The 27,359-nt window shown below is 40.4% G+C and overlaps 1 protein-coding gene across 6 annotated transcripts in view; it reads left to right on the forward strand.

Annotated features, from left to right (window-relative positions):
* NPAS3 (neuronal PAS domain protein 3) overlaps positions 1–27,359 on the forward strand; it is a 798,065-nt gene that overhangs the window by 565,310 nt on the left and 205,396 nt on the right. For all 6 annotated transcript variants that reach the window (XM_072962906.1, XM_072962911.1, XM_072962907.1 and 3 more), the window contains one exon: positions 3,899–3,988. In XM_072962906.1, coding sequence (XP_072819007.1) covers positions 3,899–3,988 — 90 coding nt within the window. The remainder of the gene's footprint in view (positions 1–3,898; positions 3,989–27,359) is intronic.

The raw sequence follows: 27,359 nt of genomic DNA on the forward strand, positions 1-27,359 counted from the left end.
TGATAAATCTTCTCAAGGAGGGACTAGCATTAACATTTGTGTAGGTTCTTTTTCATCTTAATCCAACCTTAGTTAATAATCAGAAAATTCTACATACTGAGTAAGATGTAATTAACCCTTTGACCCTGGAATCTTAATTGGCTCCTGTTGAAAACAGTGGGCAGTTAAAAAAAATTTTTTTTAAAAGGTAGCCTGCAGTAATTGAAACAGCTCAGTATAGAGTAGCTTTCTTGATCCAAAATTTGAAAAACTCCCACAGAACTTTCAGACTGATCATATTTGGTTCTCAAGTCTAACTAATAGAATGTTTCCTTCCTCCTCCCACCTTAAAGTCTTAAAATTAAGTCTTAAATCTTAAAATTAAGACTTCCACATTCAACCAATATTGAGGCTACTCTTAGCCTAAGCAGCAAAAGACAAACTATAGACAAGGATGACCCTGAGTCAGAAGGCAGTGGCTTTGTGAAGAGCGACCTTGCCAACCTGCTGTAGACTTGGTTTCATACCCCATTCTTCATTTGGAGGTCATCATACCTGAACTGACTGACCTTCATCTGCTGCTGTAGATACAACTGACTGAAATGATAAGCACGGAAGTGAAAAGCATGATTAACTAATCTATTTTGTGTTGTTGACCTCCTTGATGACAAACAACTGATCTGACTATTGGCTCCTCCCCCCACCACCAAATTGGCCGTTATTTTTAATTGAATTGACTGGATGCTTTGTGTCATAGCCTCGTTTTAATCTCACCGGGAAATTGGAACATGTGTCGAAGCCTGTGTTTTTGCCAAACAAAACTGGCCGGTTCTTAGATCGCTGCTGCTTAATAGCATCAGACGTTCAGCCTCCAGATATTCCTTTTCCCTGCTTTGGTGCCCAAACCTCCTCTGGTACTTTCAAAAATACATGAGATAGGAACCTACTTAAAAAATATCATAATCCCTTTTAATGAGAAAATAAAGGATGGGTGTCTGTGACAAATGAATAGCACTGGGTATTTTGAAAGAGTGTGAAAGGATCCGATCTAACTCTGATCTTACAAATGGCAGGAGATACCCCAGACCATGTCAAACACCTTTGGCATCAGAATCTGCAAGTCATTTACTAGCTCCATACACAGAATTCTTGGAGGAAATAATTGCCGTCCCTCTTAGTCACTCTAGCGCGTGTGATGTAAAGGCAGGCGAGCCCTGGGCTTGAAGGCAGAGTTGGGTTTACTGAGTCTCACTTTGGCCGTTGATAGGTGTTGGCTAACGATGAGTGAGATATCACTCCACTATTGAGCAATTCAGTCTCCTTGGGAGTGGAGTCACCTGACCGGGATGTACAGTGTCATAGATGCTTTAATGATAAATGTTACGGGAGGCAGGATATTTAATCCTGACTCTGCCACTAGCTGGCTGTGTAGTGTTACAGAGCCACTTACCCTCTCTGTGCCTCAGTTTCCTCCCCTGAAAAATGAGGGTTTAGACTACAGGGGGTCATCTCTCTGCCAGCTGCGTCAGTCCTTTCTTCTCCTCTTGTTCACCCTTCTGATGGTCGCTTGTCCCCACAGAAGTCCTCTTGTGGTCTCTCTCTCTCTCTATGTCCTTCTAATATAACAGTGGCATTTCAGCATTTGAGAAGAGGGCTTACACATCGCTCTGTGACTGTATGCCTGACCATGGCTAGGAGGTTGAATGGAAAACTGAATCAGGCCCTTCTCTCCATTGGGAAGGTCAAAAGGGAATCTTAATCCTCCCAAGTCATCCGTAGGAGACATCTTGTTGGGGGTGAAGACATATGGAAATGAGATGCTTCCCCAGCGTCTACAAAGGAAACCTCCCCTTTGTCGCTTTTGGTTCATAGTAGCTTCCACTGCACCACACTCTAAGCTTGAGAAGTTGGCTCTCACAAGGCCCCAAAGGGTTTGGCGATCGTGTCAGAGACAGAGTCCAGTTCTCTTAGACAGTGCTTTGTTCCACGTCTCCTCGATGCTTCCAGGGAGATATTGCAGAGAGAGGTGACCGGGTGACCTCTTGTGGAAGTGACTTTTGAACTCTATTGTCATCCCATTTCCCTTTTGTCTCCTCCTCCTAAGGGCAGGATTCTGTCATTTGAACAAATCATGCAGATGATGCTTTTTAAGAAATTATAGGCTGTGTCTTAAAATAAATATTTTAACTTCAGAAATGCTGTCCAATTTATCTTTTCGTTAATATACTTGTATCAGAGAATATTTATTTTTAGTGGAAGACAGTATAGTTACTGAGTCTGACTGTCTGAGTTTGAATCCTAACTTCATCACTTACTAGGGTTAGCACGTTACCCAACTTCACTAAGCCTCAATTTTCTTGTACGTAAAATGTGAGTAATAACATAAAGACCTCAAATGGCACTTGTGGAAATTAAAAGAGACAATGCATGCAGACTGCTTAGTACATATCATGTAGTAAGTGTAAGTTATTTTTATTTTCCTGTCTTGACCAAATCTTGTTGTTCATGGAATTTACTTTTATGTGGAGTGATACAATGTGACTTTGGAATTGTTTTCAGAACCCACTAAATCAGAGGAGGAGGTTGGGTGTTACCCACAGTTTGACCAGTGGGGCTGTGTGAAAAAGCACCAGGGAGCATGGAATCCAAATTTCAGACTCAGACACACACAAACACACACACACACTCCAAGATAAATACATACATACTAAGTACATATATTTCATGTATACATATATAGCTCCAAAAAAAGTTCAGCATTTTAAGAGACTGGAATTATTGCTGAGATTTGAGGCAGTGCGTTTCGCTAACTGAAGCTTACATGTTTCTTCCACCTTTCCATGTTTAAAAATTACATCATTAATTTAATATTGCCACGTACCTTGTTCCCATTGAGGATTTCCTGCATTTCCAAATTCACAGCCTTTGTAAATACCACTAATCTTTAAAACTTCTTTTTCTGTGCAAGCTGTGCTGTGCAACCTACCTGGTTAAAAATAAATAAAGCAAAACAAAAGACATAAGGCTGATGGAACATATAAAATGCACTTGGATTGCAAGAATTTGAAACAAATTTATTCTCAGTTTGAGTGGTACCTTGCACTTGGAGTCCATGATGATCTACCCCATTCATCAAACTGAAAATGCAGCCTTGCATTTGAAAACTAGACTAAGGATTCAAGAGTTAAAGCTGCTGTGTAGCATCCTTCTCCCCGCACCCACCCGCCTTTCTTCTTTTCTTTCCGTTTCAAAAGTTGCAATAGAAAGACTAGCTCTATCACAATAAAACTTTAATACAGAGTTTTGTAAAAAGAAAAAAAAAGGATTACAGTTTATAAGGCTTCAGCCTATAAACATTCCCCCATAATGTATTGACTTTTCCTATTTGTTCTAACACAATAGGCACTGGGAGTGAGGAGAGCATAATCCTTTATTAATTGGCAAATTATTGATGTCCATAGTTGCTCAAGTGGTGATTTTACCTGCTCTTCATATAGGAACTCTTTTTTTCTCTTGTTCCATTACCATTCTCATTCCCGTTCAGCCATTTAATAGAAAATCGGGCTGATTTAATCTCAGTAACTAGCGAATCCAAAAAAATAAAGGCAGCATCTCATAAGATCAACATGACCTGATTTTATACATGAATGTAATACATCCTGCTCAAAATGACAGAGACATAAGGAAGTCTCTGAAGTAAAGGCAAGCTTGTAATCTTAATCCACACCTTTCATTTGTTCGTGTATAATGCAGGCAGTTAAAGATCTTAGGACTTTCGTTAAACATGAGGAGAAAATGGTCTTAAATTTGATTATGTGTTGCTTTGTATCAGATGCCTTGTTAATTAAATCTCTATCGTATATATACATATACATTTATTTATTTATTAACCTATTTATATATTTATTTTTTTCTGCAGTCCCTGGATGGCTTTGTATTTGCACTAAATCAAGAAGGAAAATTTTTGTACATTTCTGAAACAGTCTCCATCTACCTAGGCCTCTCACAAGTAAGTAGAACGATTTAGATTCTTGACAGCACCCGGGAAGGCTCCATTCGCCACATGCCTTTTCTTCTTCGGCAGATACTCTGTTTAGCATGAATTATCCAATTTATTTTTTTAATGGCTCTACCTGACTCCTCACAAAGTCAGTAAGAGAATTGTCAGCTCAGAACGTTCAGGATAAACTTGTGCTCAAAAACTTTAGTCCCCCTCCTTACCCCCGCCAAGGATCATTATTAATTTATTGAGAACAAATGAAGTTTCTTCCCTCAGTTGTTTTGAACTTTGAGACCTCAGTGTCGGGTAGGAGAGGGACACGCTAATGGTGCTTCCCTTGTGTCCTATTACTGGGTGTCTGTGGAGGACCCCGCATCATCCTGGGAGCTGACACACGACAGGGAGGCATTCGGAGTCAAGAAATGCTGAAAGAGGCCATTAAAATGTGTTGCAAGGAGGGTTCCTGCAAGGATAGATTCTGCTGCCTTTGCAAATGCTTCCTAATGCTGGAAGACAATTGCATAAACTAGGATCATCTTTCATTATTTGCCATTTAATTACTCGCACATGCCTGTCAGAGGTGAAAAAAAGAGAAGACGGAAGCAGATGGGGTAAGGGACAAAATCCTAAATGTTAGTTCTGGGTGTTCCCGTGGAAGACACACACACAAAAAAACGGACTTGGGTTGGATTCCAAGACACAGGCTGTGTCTCCAGAATGCCGAAACACCCTGCAGAAAAGTTTGCAATTCCACTAATTATCCAGATGTTTTTCCCCATAAAAATGCTGAACATCTGGCTCTGTGTGCCCATACAGGTGATTGGCTGAGTGTGACCCTTTTCATCTGGTGGTTTGGCACGAGAGAAACAGCCTGGGTGGGAGGGCTTTAGTACGGATGTGATGTGATCTGCCAAGTTGGATTATCTGCTTCTCATGCAGTTGCTCCTTTGAGCTAAAGATGGAGATAAGATATGTCTCCCTCCTCGTAAGCAGCACTCACCCTAGACTCGTTGCTTCCGAAAGTTGGCACTGCTCTAAGGAGGCATCCAGCACAGTTAGACCATCTTGGCTGTTCGTGTGTTTGCTGGGTAATAGCTAAATCAAGAAAGACATTGGGAAATATAAGAGAGATTTGGCATTTGAGGAGGGTTGGGGGAGGAAGAGAAACCCTGCCAAATTTAATTATTTACTTCTGAGTATTCAAGCAGGGGTCCATGAACTCTTCCTTGAAGGACGTGCAAGCTCTTGGCTGTGGTGTATCTAGCAATTCTCTTTTATGTGGACTTGAGCAAACCAGATGATAGAAACTGGGCTGCTGTCAACTCAATCTTGGTATTCTTGCATCTCATTAAAATCTCTGGTTTTGTAATAGCTTTTAATAGACTTTAAGCCCTGCCTTAATCCTTTTGGAGCCTAGTATTGAAAATCTCCAGTGTTGAAATTGGTGTGCCACTATGTTAGTACAGGATAGAACTGGAAACACCACTGTTTGTTGTCGCACAATGCCCGTGTTCGTCTGTTTTATGCAGGGTATCCAGCAAAGTTTAATAAGCCACTGAAGAAGAGGAATGAATAATTAGTTTAAGCAGGTAAATGCTAATTAGGGAACTCCTGAAAAACATCCATTATATACTAGCTCAAAACACATTTTACAGCCCTGGTTAGTGGTGTAATCCAAATTCTGTCAAGGCAACTGCATTTTCTGTAATTGAGATGTGTATGTTTGCTTTGCATAACAGATGGCTCTGTATGCTTAGACTGATAGCTAGGAAAATAATAATTGCATTATTCTGGCCAAAAGAATATTAGCTCTTGGGTTTTGGCCATTTCAGTCAGTCCTCCTGCCAGCACAGCATATGCACATATATGGATTGGATTTTCAAGGAAATTGATGCATCTGGAATAGTGTGGCCATCTGAAATATCATCTGTTCAAGGAAAACTTGGCTTTAACCCTGTACTGGTTTCTCCTTAAAAGCAATAGATCTCACTGCTTCTCGACTGTAACGTGAAGTCAGTCTTTTCCCAAAGTCTGAGACAAATCTTTGAGGTTTCTGCAGAATAAAGCAGCTGGATAGACATGGGACAGGAGCTGGCAACTTCTGTGCAGCCTTTTTCTGCCTTTACAGCGGGTGGGTTTTAAAGTGCGTATCAGCAGTCAGCATCTTGACTCCCCCGGGGCAGATGCGGGCCACACTGTGCTGTTGCCCCCTGTGGACGGTGTGCTCTGTGTTGCCGCGAACAGTCCAGTGTTAGGTAGAGGCTATGTGGTTTGCGTCAGAAGTCTTCATTCGGAGGCATTATGCAACTGAGATGATGAGGGGTAAATTGCTACAAAGTGACGTTTGCACATGCCGGTGTGTGTGTTTGGAGTTCAAAACAAGGATAAAAATAGTTCTGGTTAACATGAAAATAATCTGGTAAGAGCATGGTATGCTTTTAAATGCCCAAAGAATGAAGAGGGGAAAAAAACCTGTGCTAAAACTTTGGGAAAGGTTTTCCGACCCAATGACTGTTCTAAGTCCTGGAAGGGTGACTGAGTCTCCTGAGACATAACTGCTCCCAGGTGTCTTCAGTGCCCTTTTTCAGTTATGGAGTATGGAGTACTCACGGGTGACATACAGTGTAAAATGAACTCAGAGTTATTCAGTTATACATGCTTCACACACACACACACACACACACACACACACACCCTTAATTAAATGCAAACCAAACACTGCTCGTATCCTACAACTCTACTCAATGGTTCTTCCATCAAAGTCTTGACAGTGGTAAGGAGTCTATAAAGTTATGATCCCTCTTTTCCTTTTTAAACAGCATTGTTAAATAAAGACAACGTGTAACTGTGTCATCAAATATGTATCCAGTGAAATTGTTGAGGAATATTGTGAAGGTGTCAGTGTGTTAGAGCGTATCTGTGTCTACATTTGTAACTCTCAAGATATTCCTTCCTCAGTTTTATTTTCTTTCAACATGTAAATAAATATAGTGGCTTTAAAATGACTTATGTTCTCAGGAAAGAATTAGGATTCTTTTTTGGCTCATGAGAAAACTAAGTAGAGAAACTTCTACCAGGCTCGGGTGTGTAGCATGAAGATGGCTGGAGCCAGAGCAGGTTTTTGTCTTCCACTCCATTGGGTGGAGCAGTTTCAGGTGTCCAGGACGTGTGCATGCCAGCTAGTCTCTTTAAGGTATTTTCATTTTGTCATGATGATGGGAATGAAGTGAACTGTGATGGTGTCCAAACATCTTCAGCAGCCCTTTGACTTGGCCAGAGGTATTTAACTTAAGATCCAAGATGTGGTTTCAGATTGTAGAAAAATGCACTGTTGACTTGCATCCCTAGGTGAAAATGATTCCTGGGTACTCACCGTGAGGCCTTATCTTCAAGTAAGATCGCCAAATATCGTTGCTGAGTTTGGTCTGCATGGCGATTGAATGACTTCCTATACCTGGTGATGGTGTTCAGGGCTGCCAAAGAAAACTCTGCTCTTTACCTCTAATGAAACAGGCAGAGGTGAAAATGAAGAAAGAAAACAGAGTGGATTTCCTAGTCCTGAAAATGCAGCAATGATGCGTAGCTGGCTTTTATGAACTCTCTTCCAGTGTGTAAGGGGTTTAATCACCAAAGAATCTAGAGACTTGCTGTTGTGATACATAAAAAACATTTCTAGATTGATGCAGGATAAAGCTTAGAGAAATATTTATTTGTTGCCGTATACCCTCCTCTTTCCAAAAAGGAAATAATTTAAATAAACATATACAATAAAAAAAATGGCAAAATAGAACTAGGGCCTAAGGAAGAAAAAAGATAAAAGTAGGTAATCTGTTACTGCATAGTAGGAGAACACAATAGAGGCTTACAAGAAGGGATATAAATGATCTAATAGTATCAAATTCACCTGTGAACTTCCAACTAACCAAAGCAAAAAGAGAAATGCAGTCAACCATCAAAAATAAGAAAGTGTTACTTCTTCAGGAAGGCAAAGTATTTTCTGGGGCTGAAATATATATAATAATAATCTCAAATACAATTTCTATAGGGGCTAATAAATGGATTACAGCATACTGATTTGCTTCTATTGGAGTCCACATTCAGAGGAAGGCTGTAATGACTCTAACAAACATGAAGACACATCTTGCAGATCTCGTGAGCAGGCAGAAGACCCTCTCCCCTCAGATGTTGGTGTGCCAAAGATCATTTTGAGAATGGTGTTCTGGCATCCAGAACTTACAACAGCATTGACTACTTTGATGATTTGTGTGCTTTTAAATCAGCTTTCCCTCATCCATACACAAATCATGCATTTTCTTTTAAATACTGATGAGAAACTCAACATTTTATTTGGCAGAGGCAGAGGACATGGGTCTCAGTTAACCAGAGGATAAAAATGGACTCTTATCTTCTGAAAACATTTTATCTTGAAAGTGAGGTGAGAGATGATGATTCTGATGCACGTCTATGCCAGCAAAATGTTTTCAAGTTAACATAGTGTTCTATTTAAAACATAACGGGACTTAGAGCAGACTGGGAAATTAACAGATACTTACATTGTGATATCATGAGAAAATACCCACAGCCAGCTAAGCATTCTCTTGAAATACTCTCATCACCCTCCCTCCCGTGGCCTCCAGTGCCCTGCTTGCATGTGAGTCACTTTTCTTCTTACTAAGTCTCCATCCTGGTAGAAGATACTCCCTTGCTGTTGTAAGCCAGCCAGAAGGTAGACGTAGACAAGGTTATGCTTTGGCTTGGTTCAAGGCAGCTTGCTGACAAGGGGCAGGGTGGCTGCAGCTCTAAGAGCTAATAGAGGTGAAGGTGAAAAGGGGTAGGTGGTTGTTTTAAATGTGGTCTTTTTTTTTTTTTAAAGCCATGCAGATATGTTTACCATAAACTCCTTTCCCCCTCCTGTCGTTCATCTCCATATTTTAGGTTTCTCTGCATTTGTTACATAGAACGGCAAATAAAATTACAGCCACAGCACACAAGTACAAGGTCAAATAAATGACAGAGCTCAGTCTATTTGTGAAGCTATTCTGAAAGGGAACCATGGTGCCAAATGTGGTTTATTTGAATAATAAAGAAGAATTAGATTCCCCTGATAACTTGGCTGAGGGCCAATAAATCACTGGAGGTTAAAGATGCTTTGCAACTGCCATGTCTTTCTTTTGCTTTTCCAGAGTGCAAGCCTCAACTCTCGCATTCTATGTTTTTCAATGCAAATCAAGTTGAGGTTAGTATGTGGTTAATACTCTTGCTTCCATGCTTATAAAATAAATATATATATATATATATATTTCTTTAGTGGGATGAAAAAAAGAAGATACTTGCTTACAAGTTATTACTCTTGTTTGGCATCATCACGTCCTAGATAGCTAGAATATAAAGACCAAAAGGTATTATTTCAACACAGCAGAGGGTTTATCATAATGGAGCCAAGTGTTGCATTTTTTCGGTTGGTGTTCAAAATTTATGCAATGCTAGTATAATCAGGGTTCCTTCAATAAATGAATGCACATAGCTCCCCAGATACTTCTCTGTGGCCCCCCTTTTCACAGTCAGACAAATAGGCATGAGTTAATTTTTTTTAAGTGTATAATTTTCTGCAGCTTGTGTTTTGTTGTTGTTTTTTCACCTCAGCAAGTCTGCATTTTTCTCCCCTGCTAATCATAAAAAGTTCATCACTTCTTGTGCAACAAAGAAAAATGCCCTTTTGAATGTGGAAGCTCTGAGGGTTTAGAGACTATTGAGAAAATATAAGTATCAAAATAATTCAGAAACAGGACAAGGCACAGTGGCACATTATCAATTTACAACATTTAAATTGATAAATGCTTGGTGGTGAAGGCCTACAAGGGCACTTTGAAAAGCAAATAGCGACCTGGTGCAGAAATTGATTTCCCCCCCCGAAGATGACTGCATGATGCATCATTTGACTGCGTGCTGTCCGAGTGCTTGACGGAGATAATCTCAGCAATCCCACGGGTGACCTTATCGTTCTCACCAGGGCAACTTTGTCTGCGCTCTGACTTTGTGCATGTCAAGGCTCCTCCAGGCAGGATCCTTGGGGGAAAAAGTTCCTCTGTTCGATCCAGATATTGAACTGCTCGCTCCCCTCCCTTTTCCTTCCAGCCCACCCTCCCAAATAGGCAAACACGCCTCTTTATTTCGCCCATAATTATGAATGAGGCGGCAGAAGGACACAGCAGGCAGCTCTGCGTGCCTGTATCTTTGTGGAAACCCTTATTACCTTTTAGTTCACGTCATTCTAGGCGATAACCTATATGAGCAGGGATCTTTTATCAGAAAGAGCAGGAAAATTCGCCCCTGTTCTTCTGGAGAGTGTTCCCATCCTCAGCGAAATGGGGAAAGCTGGTCAGTTTGTTTCTTCCTTGTATTTGTGGGGGGTTTTTCCCCCTCCCTTACAATATGCAGAAAGCTTCTGAAACTGTTTGAATCCATACCACAGAGTTTCTAATAATGTCGTTCCCTCACCACCCAGTAACTCTAGGTATTCCTCTTGTAACTTCAAAATGATGTAATCCTGACATAAGGCCCAGATAGCACGTCACCGCAGGCTATTGGACTTTGAATTGTGGGGGCAGCCTCTGTTGCAGAAATTTGATGTAATCCACACGGCTTCCTCAGGACTACTGGTATTTGGGAAATATTTTTCTGCCAGAGAGGAGTAATTGACAATTTTTGTATGCTTCAAATTTTTCCTGTTGATGTATGAGGATGTGCGTGTGTGTGCCTGTCTGTTTATCAGTAATCTTCCTGCCACACAGCTTGTCGTTGGTAATTACAATTCTTGATTAGCCACTTCTTGAAAGCAGCAAATACCCTGCCTGGCTTGGCACCCTGAAGCTACAGTCCCCACCGGCTCTGACACCCTTAGTTCACCAGATTCAGCCCCTTTTACCTCCTTCTTTCATCCACAACATTAATTCTGAGTGAACAAGACGTGCTTCCTTGCTTTTGACAAGATTTGCTGCAGTCTCATGCGACAAAAACCCAACACTCATTCCAGATTCAGAAAGTAGGATTTATAACAGCATTTTAATTTAATGTTGGATGTCGAACATATAAAGAGATCACAGTAGTACTAGAGCTGAAAATTGATGCCTTTTTTATTAGTGTCCTCTCAGAAGTGGGTGAGACGCTGTTTGTGCAGTGGAGCACGGAGCGGCACAGTCAGATGAATGAGGATCTGCTATCTGCAAGGAATCATATTTCAAGCCACTGTCGGCCTCTATTGATGTGCTCAGAGTTGAAAGGTTATGCTAGTAAATGCCATCCGAATTTCCAGCATTAGAAATCGGTCGAATAATCTGCTGGCTGTCACTTTATGCTCAGCCTAAATGCACCGCTCGGGAAGGTTTTACTTATTTTAACTCTAAATTAATTTCTTATGACGGGTGCATTTCTTTCTCTCTTCCACGCTTTCATCAGTTCCCAAATGGGATCGATTTTTAACAGGCCTTCAGAGTAAACCCAAATCTCTGAAAGAAAGTGAAAAAATTTGCATCATCATACATGGGAATTATATTCTTCTTATTTATTCCTTTGAACATATTTTACCAGGCATTGAGGCAAAAACACAGAAAGTCAGTATGCAAAAGGTGCTTTTCTAGTTAGACTGAATCACAGAATCACAAGACAATGAAAGATAGGCACAGCATTTACAAATGTCTAATCGAAAGATCTCTTACGTTGCTTCTTAATTTCTGGTGTTAATGTGATCAAGAGAAAAAAGAAAATATTGTGCCTTGATTTTGTGGGATCAAGAAATCTTAAGTCAGAAAAAAATACTTTTGAGGATTGGCTGGCTTGTTTTATTTGTGTGGAGAAAATGGGTTTTTTATATTCATTTTTAAAGTAGGGCACTAAGCAAAAGTGAGATGGAGAAGAAAATTTAGTCATCATTCTAAGTCCGTAATTTATTCATTTTTAAATAATGAAACGGTGTTTTTCTGAATTAACCCATGTATTATTCATGCAGGCGTTGGCAGTGTAATGTCCCCAGTTTTCTGGAAAGCAATGTACATTTCTTTGCCTGACAAGCAGTATTTTCTATATGGTATTAATTTAATGGCTTATTTTATTATGCAAAATTGGAAAGTAAAGATAATTTCTGTCTATAATGTGGTGCTTATATAGGCAATATATGCAAAATAATTAATACCTCTATAGCTAAGCCTTCCTTGGGTAGCCTGGCCCCTGTGAGCGAGATGAGCAAGGGCAGACTGCGCATATGAAGAATAAGAAATAACTTGACCTCCTGGGAAGAAGGTCATAAAATCGTTAAATTCACGTGAAATCCAAATTTCATTTCTACACACACACATTCAGTCTGTAGTGGGTTTTAGCTCTTACATAAGACGACATGGTTTTCATGACAGGAGTAACATGGCAACAATTTCAGTGATAATTTCAGTTGGAATATAATAAGAAAATTGACTTTAGGTTTTTGCATAAGTTGTAGAACTAGGCTGATAACCTGAGAATGGATGCTGGTTTTAGGCAACGAATGCCCTGGGGCTTTTTATCCTTCTTATGCCCTCTGCCCCCTTTGGATGACAGTCCAAAGATGCAATCTCTTTTGCCTAATAGTCATTTATAAAGAGACTGATAGCAGTTGTTCCAATGATTTAGAGCATCTTTTGATGTATATTTGTATAAATGTCTATCCACATGCCTCTCTGAGTATATAAATGTGTAAAATTGGTTTCTTTCTGATTTGGTTTTTGTGTTTCCTACACTTTCATCCACTGAAATGAGTAACTTCCAAAATGACTCACTAAACCAGAAAACCAGGTTTTCCCTTTGGGAGTCTCCTCCCCCTTTCAGCCCCCTACAACTGCAAATTTACCGCATTCAGCAATAAGACAAAAACTTCCTCTGATGCTGTTAATTTTTAATGCTCTGGCAGATTAAATCTATTACTTTCAATAACTATGCAGACTTTCTGAGAGCAGGAGAATGTATGCAGAAGGAAGTTTTCCCTGGGAAGTAAAAACGTGGTTTGAGATTGGATGTTATTAGGAGAAGGCAGGGCCCTTGGCAGAGGTGACAGGGAATACCAAGAGCGGTGTTCACTAGATCTCAGAATTATGTCCGTGATACAGCATTTAGATGTCAGGTAAAGAAACTTAGGTTCCATTTAGCTTTTCTCCCAGGTTTTAGAGAAGTAAGTTTTGAATCACACGGGCCTCCCTTTTAGCCTCTCTCCCCAGTAGGAGCGTAGCTTTAGAACCACAGGCAATCCCTTTTAGTAAAGCTTTGCCGAGGAAACAATAGAATCAGAGGCACACACTTAGGGGATGGTTTCCGGAACCTCTGAGTTTTACTGTCATTCTGTAGCCTGTCTTGACTTTCAGGTGTCTTTTCCTACTGTACTGTGTTAGATGCTTAGATATGGTTAATCCACATCCCTGATTGTTAACCTGGATCCTTTTAGGAGCTTAAAAAACACTTGCACAAAATGTGCTTGGCTAAATATAGCAGAGATGCCAAGAAATGTTCCCAGAAATCAGGAATAGTAGTGTTAAGCCAGGATCTGGTTCTTTCCTATGAAGTGTACAGGTTGCTTTAAGAAATGTTGAGGCTAACAAAATTGCAAAATGACCACATGAAGATTATTTGTATTATGAGATGTTCCTTTACGTGGTGAGTTCCTTTCTTGCTTTTAAACATCTGTGCAGAGAATCACTATCTACTTGATGAAATCAAAAGAGGGGAGCAGTGAAGGAAGGGGAGAGGCACAAAAATTAAAGTGTTCAGAGGCATTCCATGTTGAGATCAACCAGAAGTGACTATGTGGGGGAAATGAGGTTCTGTTGGCAGACAACTTTTTAAGAGGAAGCAGGGCTCACCACTCCTAGTGAGCGTGAGCATCGCCGAGCCTCGGTGGCCAAGGGTAAGGGGAGTGTTGTTTGCAGCCTGGTCATCTGTTCGCTCTCACTGTCCAGGATCACGTCCAGCCGCTTGCAGCAGAGATGAGTCAGGCTTGCAATGTCCGCCCGCATTTCTGTGTGGATTACAAAAGTCTGCACATCCCTCAGTACAGAAGATGCAAGTTGGAGGAAAATAAGAACTAAGACTGTGGACCAATTCCCTGAAATTACCAAAAAAAGAAAAAAGAAAAAACATGATTTTTCCAGTTTATTAATCAGAATTGACATTCCAGGGTTTGCAGAGACCAAGAAAGGACTGTACCGTTTCACCACATTTCACAACCTTTTCACTTGGGCAGACAGGCAAATCGTGCCATGGCTGGGACTCATTCAGCTCCTCAGTGAAAACACAGGCCTTCAACCCTGGGTGTAACACATCCGAATTAGAAGAGTTGAACGGGAGGTATTTCTAAAAATGTCACAACTGCTCCGTGACACTGGATGAGATGTTTATCCATTCATTATCACTGAGAACACCTGGGGCGGTGCTCAGGAAATCAGATAGCGCCTTTTAAAATAATTATAAAAGAGGCATAGATTAGCAAGCTGAGGGGAAAACAGACAATCCTGAATCATGATGTTACTAATTTTGATCTGTTTGGGGGCATCAGCTTCCAAGTCACAACAGTGTGATAACTGACTGCAACTGTCAGCAGCTCTGAGGAGAGACAGTGCCAAGCACGACGGTTTCTAAAAAGCAAATGTTTTCCTGGAGATGAGATCCCAGCATTCGTTTTCTGTTTATAAAATTAAGACACTCTATTGGGGGTGTTTCCCGTTGTTGGTTTCTGGCTTGTTCTGGCTCTTACCCGTTAGACATTCAGTCTCTGGAGAAGCAGGAGAAAGCCGTCTGGACTGGAAGCCAGGAGACCTGGTTCTGGTCCGGCCTCGGCTTCTGATCAGGCAAGTGACCTTCGAGAAGCCTGGATCTTAATTTTTCTTCAGTGTGAAACGAAGGGGCGGTTTCTTCAGGCTCCTTCGTCTTTAGAACGTGTTCTCTCTGAAATTCTTTCGACTCTGGGCGCTTTATCCTGAGCACCCGGCTAGGGGTGGGGGAGGGGAGCCTGGGAGAAGTAGGCTATTTTTAACCTTCAAAGGAATTTAGTTGAGCAGATGCTACCCTGAACTAGTCAGAGTAGAAAAGAAATGATATGGCTTTTAAAGGGCACATCTAGCATATCTACTGGGGTAAAGCAATTCTGGCAATGCTTCAAAGGATATAACTTTTGATGGTAAAGTAGGTAGGCTATGGAACGAAATCACCTATGGCAGTCTGTCAAAGTCTCATATACTTTCAGTGCATTTATATAAGTGCAAATGGAGGCGGCTGAGATGGAGTCCCGAGCAATTTCCTACTAAGACTGCTTTCAGATTATCTGATATTATTTGACTAAATTATCTCTGTAGAAGCTGAGGACAACTGTTATGATCAAATATTTTGAAATTAGTTTTCCTCGTTGACAGATTATCTGAAATGTGAATGGCTCTCGTTTGCACACTTGAACTTGAAAGGCTCTGGTAATAGCAATTATACAAAAACAGGGGTGCTGAAGTGCTGTGTATCACGCGGAGGGGATCTGTTTATAGGTCAGTGATGTCAATAACTGCAGTTCTCCCGGAATCCTCACTGCTACCCTTTCATTCTGGGCTAATGCAAAGGACAGACTGACTTTCTTTTCCACAAGGGTATTTCATTTTTGAGCATAAAAACAGATTTTATTGACGCTAGACATTTAAACATAGTCAGTTCATATTTACTCTTTTTCCCAAGCTATTCAAAGATTTTTTCATGTCTAAGAAGATAAAAATGCAAACACACTGAAAATGTACATAATTCTAAGCAATCTGAAGATAATATTATCTATACGAATGACTTGTGCTCTCCTGATGCCTTCTCTGTGAAGTATTCCTGTCCCTCTGTGGACCTTTCCTATTTATATATATATATAGCCTCACAACGAATGAGAATTATAACTAACATTTGGTAAGCCCTTACTGTGTGCCAGGCATTGTCCTAAGCAATTTTACTACCATTAAAATTTATAATCCTAACTATTGTTAGGTACGATTACTGCCTCCATTTTACAGATAAGAAAACTGAGGCTCGGGGAGGTTAAATAGCTTGCCCAAAGTTATTACAGCTAGGAAGTGGCAGAACTAGCATTTAAACCTATCCCACTTTACTCCAAAGCACTCATTGTTAACCACTATTATTATTGCTAGCTGCCTCTGGGAAGTTTTAGGTAATTAACAAGTAGAATTATTCAAGTTTTATGGGTGAAGAGAAGCTGAGACTTCAGGCAATTAACCATCCTGCTCAGAACCATAAAACAGTTATTCTCACAATGCCAATGTATATAAATGAACTTCTGAAAACATCAGTAAAGTTTTACGGATATATCCAAAAATTTTGATGTTCAACATTGTCAGAAATATTCTAAAATTCAGAAAGCAGGGCCCAGTAATAAATAACGAGGGTGTAAACCCGGAGCACCCAGGGCACTCCCTGTAACATTTAGTACCTATCCATGCACGCCAGCACTCAGCCACTACTGAGTGACCCGCGTGTGTCCAAAACAGGCTAAAAACACGGAGTCTACTAATTACTAAGACATGGCTCCCACCCTCAAGGACCCAGTATCTTCCAAGTGCCATGGACATGGCAACCGAGCTACAGTGTCCTATATACTGTAGACCTCAAATATTTTAATGAATAATGAATGTCACATGTTCCAATAAAGAGATGCACTGTAAACCATAAGAGGAGAGGCTGTGGAGGACTGGAGAAGTTTGCAAGGGATTTCCCAGAGAAATGACATGTAGGTCAGGCCTTAATGGGCATTTTCCACTTGGAAGAAGAGAGGATGATGTTCCAGGCAGAGGGAGGCATAGCTGCAAAGTCATTTCTTACGACAAGGGATGAGACTGGATAGTTAGGACTAGGCCATATTGTAAAGGATGTCAGAGGAAGCTAAGAAAATTGGACTTTCTCTTTCAGACCCTGGGAAACCATCAGATGTTTTACAGGGAAATGTGAAGTAATAGATCTGTGCTTCTGGAAAAACTGAATTGTTCTGGCAAAAATTTTTAGAAGATAGATGGCAGTCTTTCAATTAAAAGACAGACAAATAGCCCAGGAAAGAGATTTCTTAAAAGAGGGGGGAAAAAAAAGAATAGAGCCCATCAGTGGGAATGAGGAGAAGGGGATGGATGTGAGAGGCCTCTCCGAGGTGGGATCAGGGCCTTGGTGACTGATCATATGGAGTGGAAAGCAGGGAGGAAATGCACTTTTAAAACATAGCTCCAACTTAGACATGAGGCCTTTGAGAAACTTGTGGGACATCTGTTGAATAAACAGGCTTCAACGCTCAAGAGAGTTTGGGGGCCAAGTTACAGGCTGGGCAGTGGTTAACATATAGATTGGACCAGGCCCCAAAGGAGGTGGGTGAGATTATCAAGGATCTTGAATTTGCTGCTCAAGAAGGAGGGAGCGGGGCTGCTGAGAAGATCCCAATTCACTGACAGGCAGAGGAAGAGAAGGAGTCACACAAGATGAAGCACAATGATCAGAAGACAACCTGCAGAGTCTCTTCCTCAAGAAGCATGGACGTTGTCAACGGGAAAGTCAAGGAGATTTTTCAGAAAGGATGTGACCTAGTGTCCTAAAGGTATAATGTTATGAGAGGAAAAAAAAGCCACTGCATCCATTAGTTAGAAGATAACCAGCGATTTGAGTATCACCAGGAGCCCCGGGAAGGCTGAAGCCAGAAACTGGGGGGCTGTTGAGTGAGAGGCAGGAGTGTGCTCAGTGAGTGCCAGCCTCCCGGCCAGGATGCTCAGGGATAAAGAAGGTGGGGAGGGCAAAAAGTAGTCTGAGGGAAAGCTGGGGTTGAGAGGTCTCGTTTTTAAACATACATGATGTTAACATGAGGTTGAGAAGTTGGACGTGTAGGAAAAGACACTTTCGAGAGTCAAGAGAGGGACAGTCTTTGGACTCAGGTCTCCAAAGGGTAAGCTTGTCAGGGCAGAGGGCACGAGCCTGGGCAGTAAATGTGAATCTCTCCTGCTCTGCTGCTGGGGGGCAGTCGGGGAACGGACTTTGGGATTGGAAGTGGAGAAGGAGGAAGATCAGCTTTTAAGGAATTCATGGTGTCTCTCACCTGGTAAAGGTAAGGCCAGAAGACGACTATGTACTTACCTTTGCTACAATTGATCAGCCTTGGTCCATCCACGTAGGGATGCAAATGACGGAGAAACAAGATAGCGTTGATGCCAGGTGTAAGGCAAGATCAAAGCAGGAGATGCTAGTCACAGGTTGAAGCCGGGGTAACTCCCTTTTCTGCCAAACCTGATGGAGGTACCACCAATGAGACAAAAATCCTAAGACATTCTAGGGGAACTCAGGGATTCAATTGTGCGCTGAAGCCTAGTGCAATTGACTAGTACCATTTAGTGTAACTTGATAGGCACCAGGATGCAGCCTGCCACCTATGACTTTTCCATTGTTGATTGATGATCATGTCTGTTACGATGGCCAGATTTAAGATTCAAGGATTGTATTTATTGCCCCCGCCCCCAGAATATCTGATAATTTGTACAGAAAGGGGAAAAAGTAGGAAAAATATTTTCTGTAATACTTTTCACTTTGAAATCCCATCTTTGCTTCCTTTTCTGCTGCCCTTACCTCATATGTAAGTAACCTGTATGATGCGTGATTTTGTTGGTCTCTTTTTGCAATTGGTTTTCCAGTTGTCCTGAACATTCCCTCTGAATACTGAGGCTCCCACATTCCTTTTCTGCTTATCTGATTGTCCATACAATCAGTATACAATTGGTAAAAAGAATATTCTTGTGGTGCAACCATGTCTGAGAACATTACAGTCCTTCAGTAAGCTCCTGTTAAGGGGAGTGATTTGTTTGTTTTGGTGTTTGGAATTTATTTGGTGGTGAAAAGCAAAAAAGCCTTTGGGCTTTTCAAATCCATTTCTAATTATTCTTGTTAATTGTCTCTGATTATCAAAGAGAAAACTCTTTAATAATTATAACTAGACATACTACCATAGTGATGATTTGGTTCATGTCAAAGTAGGTGATAGAGAAAATATAAATTCAAGATCTTGAGAAGGTGTCTCAATACTCCTTTTTGTTTCTTGAGAAAAGAGAATGGAAGGAAGGAAAGAAGGAGAGGGAGTTGGGGAAGAGGAAGAGGAAAGCAAGAAAGAATATACATGTAATTTTCAGCCCTCTCCTCCCTCCCCCCGCACCCCACCCCCAGTCCACCTCAACCCTGCATTTGCCAAATGCAAACCTGTGGCAAAGGGGCGTTGTACAAATATTTAAATAGAATGTGTAAAGTAAGGCGTGATCTATGCCCACTTGCAAAGTGGGCCCATTAAATGAAACAAAGGCCACCGAGTCTGCTTCCAGCTGAGGCTATAATGTGCGGGACGGTCGTGAGCGCCAGAATCCCTTTGTGTTCAGTGTCGTAAACCACTCGGTTTATAGTACCATATGAATTTGTAGAGCTGATTGTTTTATTATGTTTGAGTGTAAATTTTTCATCCCTTTCCGTTCCGCCACCATTCTCAGAGAATGCAGGTTTTGTGCTGATACGATGTTTCCTAGCTCTAGGCCTGGCCTCGCCCTACTACTGACTGTAATTTACTTTTTGGTGTCTGTCGCCTCTAGCTTGCCTTCTGACTAGCTTGTTGAATGATGTGCTAATCCATTATATTTTTCAGACAAGTGTATCGACCAGTATAAACAGACTGGAGGGCACAAACCTAAATGAAAGCTCCACTTCCCTGCATCATTTAAAAAGCTCCAGCTTGGTGGCAGTGCACAGTAACTGGGCTCTGTCCATTAAGTAAAGGAGAGGGCACTGTCAATAAATAAAGCAAAAAATTGGAATATCCCCGCCTGCAGGAGCGGAGGCCGGGTTGCAGATAGTTCACCTGTATTCACCTCTATTCTTTCAACATGATGATCAGAAAGGGCGACTTTAAAATGTCCCCTTCTAATACAAATCGAGAGTGAAACCCAGCCGTTAGCATCTCCTGGCATGGCTGAAGCTTTCTTACCTGGCCCCCGCCCTCTTACTCACACATCTCAGTGATTCAGACCCCATACCAAAATGAATAAACAAATACAGAAATAAATCTCTTCTGGGTTTCAATAATAAACCTTTTCAATCAGACAAGCGTCGTATTTTATTGGATGATTTGGGCTGGGCAGTTGAATGATCTACAGGATCTCAGTATGTGACTTGACAGATTTCATCTCTCAGTTCCTTGGTATTTTTACCTGTAAAACAAGAATAATTATTCAGGCGCTCTATATGTTATAATGAGAGATGATAAAGATTGATGAAATATGGATGCATAGAATGAAGGATTCAGAATAAATGTACTCCTGAGTTCATAGATATGCTATTACTAATAATGGAATTGTCCTACTCAAAATAATTTCCTTACTCAGTTGTGCATTTCATTATGAGTCATCTTTTTCCTCCTCATTCAACCAAACAGATACTAGGCATCTACTCAGCAACACTACAAAGTAATACTAAGTAATACTCAGAATAGAAAGATGAGGAAGTTAGCCTCAGTTTAGAAGCATCGAAAATAAACAATGTAATGAAAGGTTTTCCTTGAAAATTTCTGAAAGCTGCCAGAGTTGGCAGTAGAGCCCTTGCTGATTCTACATGAAGCCAGTCACTGAGGAAAAATGGAAAAGTTCAAGTAGTAATACAGATGTTTCAAAACATCTGGGTGCTTGCTGTCCTGTAGATTACCATGTGGGTCTCCTGCTGACGGAGTCCTTCCTTTTCCTTTCAGGCTTTCATAATTAATTTGAAGTTAGATTTTTGCTCTTTGAAGACCAACCATTTTAATGGAATCCCTTTGCCGATCGTAAAATACCAAGTCTTTTCTATTTGGTTGTCTTAAAACTACAGTCTCAATGTTTATCAAGTTCCTGGCTGCGGTGGGGGATAGATTTTTATATATTTGAAATGTTCTAGGATCTGGGAGGTTCTAGGGTTTGAGGGCAAACCGGGTAAATGCTGAGGGGCTGCTCCATTAGGGGTCAGAGAAGCCAGTTCTTTGAATGGAGGTTTCAGAGCGACCAACTCCTTCTTTATTCCAAAGAAGAAACTGCCAAAGGTGTGAGGTGAAAGCCAGTGTCTTAAATATGCTCGGTAAAAAAAATCATTGTTTGCTGTAGACCTAATCCTGTGCTTGATAATTTCCTTCTAAGATGACTCCAGGGCAGAAAGGGGAAAGGCAAATAATTACAGGGGAACGGAGTGAGGCCAGATGGCAGATGTATTTGAAGGGCCTCAAGGTGACCCGTGGGCTTTAAGCACCGGATGGAGAGCCTCCTGCGTTCTGTCCACCGCGGCCTGCAGACTTGGCGGCCTTGCTGGTGACCCTTGGTCCCCCCGGGGCAGTGCAAAGCCAGGTGCGGCTGCCTCTGCCTCATTTCTTTACGACTGAGGAAACCATCTTTATGGCTGTAAAACAAAATGGCTCCACTCCCTCCAAGTTTTCTTACTGAGAAAAATCTCATTTCTGTTCACATCTGCGGGAAGCTCCAACTCTGGCCTCGAACTCCTAGGCTTTGTTTCATTTTGTTGGTTTTCTTTTTTTCCATAAAATGGTTTGCACTGTTTTAATTACTTTCCGTCAAGACTTGGAAAAGCTAGTTTTGAAGAAGCCATCCACTCCCTCCCCCTGCCAAACACGTTAATCCATTTATGCTTCTAAACCCAAGCAGTCATCCACACATCAAAATATGTGAACCTTAGCGAGATAAAAGCTGTCCAGGCCTGATTTTGTTTCTACACAGATGGCTATAAACATGACACTGGGATATTAGTCTTGGCTTTTCTTGACAGACCTGAAAATTGGCCATGCAGAACTGTTTAAAATTGGTAGGAAAAACTTACCCTGAAGTTTACTGTTGATGAACACAAGAGAAAGCACATAATTAATGGAAATGCATGTCAGAATAAAGAAAAATGTGTTCTGTTCACTTCTGAGTCCTAGCAAAGGTGTTGAATACAGCTGGTATTTCAGAGGTGAAAAGGGAGCTGCACGCTCTTTTTAGTAAAGTAAAAACTTGCGTTATGGTTTATATGTGCAGTAATTAATTTATACGCTGACAGGCTTTTAATTAAAAATACGTTTGTTTTTTTTTAATGACAAAAGTATCATACAACAAAAATTCAAACAGCGTAGACTAACAAAAAGAAGAGAAAACACATCTGTCCAGAAGACTATTTTCTCAGATACTTCTCTATGGATTTACATATGTTTGTTTTATTTGTTACCACTTTATAACATTTTTGAAAATTTAAAATATTACAGACTTTTTAAAGTGTTAATAAGTACACTTGCAAAGTATTGTTAATGACTCCTCAGCATTTCTTTGAATGGGTGTGACATAATTTATTTAACCAGGCTCCTATGATTTAACCTTTAAGTCATTTCCAGTTTTGTGGCAAATGTTATTTACTTGGTTAAATATCTTTGCAGGAAAATTTTTCTATACGTACCCATTATTATATACTCCAGTTGAGTTTTCAGAACTTGAGCCCAAGGTCAACATGTTGTCAGGGACTTTCATAATCTGGCCCAACTGTCCTCAACAAAGATGGTACGAACTGACTTCCTCACAGCACTGTACCACGTTGTCCTTTTCCTCCTACCCTTGCCAGCACTGAATTTTATCCTTTAAAAAATATAATAAATTGAGGGAGAAATGACATAATCTTGTTTAACAAGAAGTTTTTGTAACATGTGCTCTAAATTTGGGAGAGCCTCAAAATGTTCAGTGACTCTTACTGAAGGACACGTGCCTGGGGCTTGATGCACAGAGAGGCAGTGCTGTTTTCATGTTGCTAGGACTCCCTTGTGTTCCTGAAATCCATGCAACAGAGCCATTGCTTTCCCATGTTTACCCTCCTGTGTCTGTGCTGCTGGTTTGGTTTTGTGTTCGCCGTGGAAAGGACAGAGCAGCAGTACACACTATTTAAAGACTTGTTTACCCTAATCCTTGCTCTCTGAAGTCATTGTTTTTCTTCTGTCTGTATTTGCCTGTTTCTGTCTAGCACCTTTCAAATTTTCAAGATTCTGCTCAGAAAGAAAGGCAAAATTCATAGCGGATGTTAAGATAATGTTTCACCTGACAGAAAAACAAAGCAGGCTTTATTTTTAAATACATTTAGATAGCTACTGTTTCTGTAACTAATGAGGAAATCCCTGTCTTTAATCAGAACGTCAAAAATAGTTATTTACACAGAGAGCATAGAACACTTGAAGTAATAGAGGCATTTAAATGGACTAGTTGATTGTAGTTAAAAAATAAAGGGGTAGGAAGGGAAAAATTGAGAGTTCAAGATTTGCAGTACTATTACATATAAACTAGATAAACAACAAGTTTCTTCTGTACAGCACAGGGAACTATAATCAGTATCTTGTAGTAACCTATAATGGAAAAGAATATGAAAAGGGATGTATGTATATGTATGACTGGAACTTTACCCTGTACACCAGAAACTGACACATTGTAAACCGACTGTACTTATGTTAAAAAAATAGTAACGGCATTTCTTTACCTCACAGCCTCCCTTGGTGCTAGATATTTAAGGAAGTTTTTTGCTACTGGTTTCTTTAGTACTGGGGGATATCATGTGTCCTGCTGTTGTCAGCACTGTTAATAAGAGGACAAGAAGAGTCCTGTACTGAGCCCCAGGTGGGTTCTAAGCATGACAGGAAGTCCTACTCTTCTGATACCTCACCTGTTTATGCGAGTTGATAGGATAAAATAAACGGCAGTCCTCTAGTCTCCAACTACAACTGAGGGTTAAAGGTGTTCTAGATTCTAACATTGTGTAATTGTAAGAAATCATTTTCAGTTTTGTTTAAGTACAGAGAAGAATGAGAGGAGAGCTATGCCTGGTGTAGCCAGTGGGAGACCAAGCATTCACGCAAATAAACCTGCCCTGATCAGGGCTCCAAATCTGTGTCCATTCATTGTACAGTGTACAGTCAGCTCCCTGTATCCCCAGGTCCTGCATCCATAGGTTCAACCAACCACAGATCAAAAATATTGGAAACAAATTTCAGAAAGTTCCAAAATGCCAAATTTGAATTTGCCATGTGCAGGCAACTATTTACATAACATTTACATTGTATTTGCAACTATTTACATAGCATTTACATTGTATTAGGTATTATAAGTAATCTAGAGATTACTTAAAGTAGACAGAAGGATGTGTGTAGGTTATATGCAAATAGTACACCATTTTATATACGGGCCTTTGAGCGTCTGCGGATTTCGGTATCTGAGGGGGTCCTGGACAAATGTATCTGGTTTTGGGTAGCAGAGAGTTGCAGCCTGAGAGAGAGAAGGCTGAGGACATTATACGGCATGCCTCAAAATGGGAAAAGAAATGTGGGCGACTATAAAACTGTCCCTCGGTGTATGTAAGTATTCCTGCTTAGTGGTCTTTTAATAAAGATATGAAATATCTTTTGGCAAACAATTTATAAAACAATCCCCTAAGAATTGACCTATGAGTGGAGAAGATGAGCTAATGGCGTATCAATTGTCAGTACTGTATCTAGTGACTGGTTAGGGTTAGTGCAGACTTGCAGTTCCCGAGTGGAGGGAGTATTCTTTATTCTTTTTCTTTTCAGTCTGTGTTAAGATTTGTTGGAAAAGAGACAGCACCTGATTCTAAGATAAAGATTTTAAGGGACTATGCATATGTGGTCGGCAAGGGAAGGGACACGTGCTGTCAAGTAGCATTTTGAAAACATAAATAATAGCAGTTTAAGAAGAACAGTAGATTAATATTGAAGAAATTACTTTATACTTACTCCAGACAACTGTTCCATAGTGGAGAATTGTTACAAAAATATGAAAAGTTAACCCTCTTCATAATCCATGGATTCTGAACTTTAGGTTAAAAATGGACCAACTTGGAATCTGTAGATGGAATTTAGAATCAACGAATTTGCATGGGGGGAAAAATCACAGCATCAGTTTCACAAATCCCAAACTGAAATTTAGCATCTCCTTCTACTATGAATGTAGACTGTAGACCACAGTAATATTAGCAGTACTTGCATTTGTCACTAGTACAGATTGTGCATATTTTCATGTCATAGTGCTGTTCTTTTAGATAGCTTGGACTATCACTACTTCAAATTTTTTATAGTTATTAAACCCAACACTGGATATTGTTATTTAACACATCAATAAAGAAGCACCAATATAACCATTTCATTATATTTGGAAGGTTTTTTTTCATATTTTGATGACAGATTTTCAGTATAATTGGTTTCCTTTGTAATCATACCATTTTCTGCTTTTAAAGACATTATTCTAAGAAAAAGTTCATGTGGACTTCACCAGACTGCTCAAGGGATCCACAGCAGAAAAAAGTTTTTGAACCCTCTTCATAAATGGAGAAGTATAAATATGCATCAGTAGACAGGAGAGCGAGCTACAGAGAGGCACTTTTCACATTTAAAGATTTTCATAATCTGCTAAAAAATTATGGGTTGATAATTTAAAAGAACTCAGGATGTGGGCATTTTAAATTTCACTATTTTAATGTTTAATTCCTATTCCCAAGGAAAGAGGCTGAGTGGACAAGGGCTGGGACCCAAGGACACTTCTGGCCAACAGGAGGAAATGTTTTGATGGACTAACTTGTCCTCATTGTGCCCAGAGACCTTTGAGCCCCATGAAACATACCCAGATTGTGGGGTGGTTTAAATGAAAAACTATCAGGAAATAATTTGATACCACTCTTTGAGTACCTCCTGTATAGTCACAATAGTTTTAGAGTCCAGCCTTGACCTTCAGGAGTTTACAGAAAAAGCAAACAGTCACTGAAGGCATTTCTGATTACCTGTAAACATGCGTGAAGAAATAGGCTGCTACCTGAGACAGAGTAAAGGCTTGGGTAGCCTTGGGTTGATACAACCTGGAGCCAGAGTGGATGCGTAGGGGAATTTGAAATGGTGGGGAAGGCGCTCCAGAGGTAAGGAGGGAAGTGCTGGCACACAAAGCTAGAGAAGCAGGATAGGAAATTGCACGTTTCATAGTTAAAAGATACAAGCTTTGGAGGAAGAGGCAGGCAGACTCTGAAGGGGAAAACGGTTGAACACTGAGCAAAAAAAAGGTTAGAGTTGTTTTGTTTTATTTTGTTTTAACTTTAGGTAATATGCTCTCAGCATATTGTCAAAGCAGCTGGATATTGGATGAAAGGCAAAAAAGAAAGTGGCATAGGAGAGACCAGAATGGAGCTTCTAGTCTAGAAATACGCATGAGGTGGTGAGGGAGTCCATGCTAGAGTACGGTGGCCACTGTGAAACTCTAAACAGATGCGTAAATTCACAAATACGGAAGTAGAACGAAGGTGGACCGCGCTGAGCGATGTGTGGAGAGGAGACGAAGGGAGCAAAAGAAGTATGTTGTAGGAATTTGAGAAATTTAGAAAGACAGGGCTATAGACCAGCAGTTAAGAACTCGGGTCACCTATCCTGTCCCTACTCTGGACTTCTCCCTCCAAAGGGTAGTTATGTCCCATTTCTGTGCTTCATTTTCCGTCTACCAGGTAGGGTGAATATGCAAAACAAAGTAACATCTCAAGGAGTTTGATCCTTTCGATTAAAATAACCTTATCATCTTTTATAAATTTTGTGATTTCTTAGGAGTCTGAAAACAAAAATCTACCTTGTGAACGAAAAACAAAACAAACCGAATCAGAGATACAGTGCTTTTATAGGAATCTTAAGCTGTGTACTGCTAACCCATGATAAGAACTAATGTCATTGTTCTAAAGGGTTTACCTATCCATAATTTCTTTAACTTCTCCGCTGAGAATCATGCTATTGCTTAATGCATTTTAGGTACAGCATGAGAGTCTCAAAATGTGGGCTTTGAAACTCAGGCAAAATTTTCAACGGGCTACTACAGGAGTTTACATTCTGTGGCTTAAAAAAACATGATGGTCTCTTTATAGTCTCTGGATTTTTATTTTTTTACCGTATCTTTATTTTCATTTTCTTAGCGTGTTTTCTGTTATGAACAAACAGTGAAGGGTCATATCCTGATGTTTGTGATTATCATAAATATTAAATGACAATAAATTTTTCTGATGTTAGGGTGAGCTGCTATAAGGCACCCAGTGGGAGACCTTGGGAGTGTTTGTTAAGGGATAATCATAAAACACCATAGAAACAAGGCCTCAGGTATGTTATTTTTCCTCTTTAGGGGTGGGAAAATGAAAATATCTTGTTTTACTCTCTTCAAATATGTTTTATTTTAAGAAAACCAAATAATAGGAATCGTGACTTTCAAAGCAGTCAGATTCATTTCACCAACTGTTGGCATATATAATA

The sequence above is a fragment of the Vicugna pacos genome, chromosome 6 (assembly GCF_048564905.1).
Source record: "Vicugna pacos chromosome 6, VicPac4, whole genome shotgun sequence".
NCBI classification, from domain to species: domain Eukaryota; kingdom Metazoa; phylum Chordata; class Mammalia; order Artiodactyla; family Camelidae; genus Vicugna; species Vicugna pacos.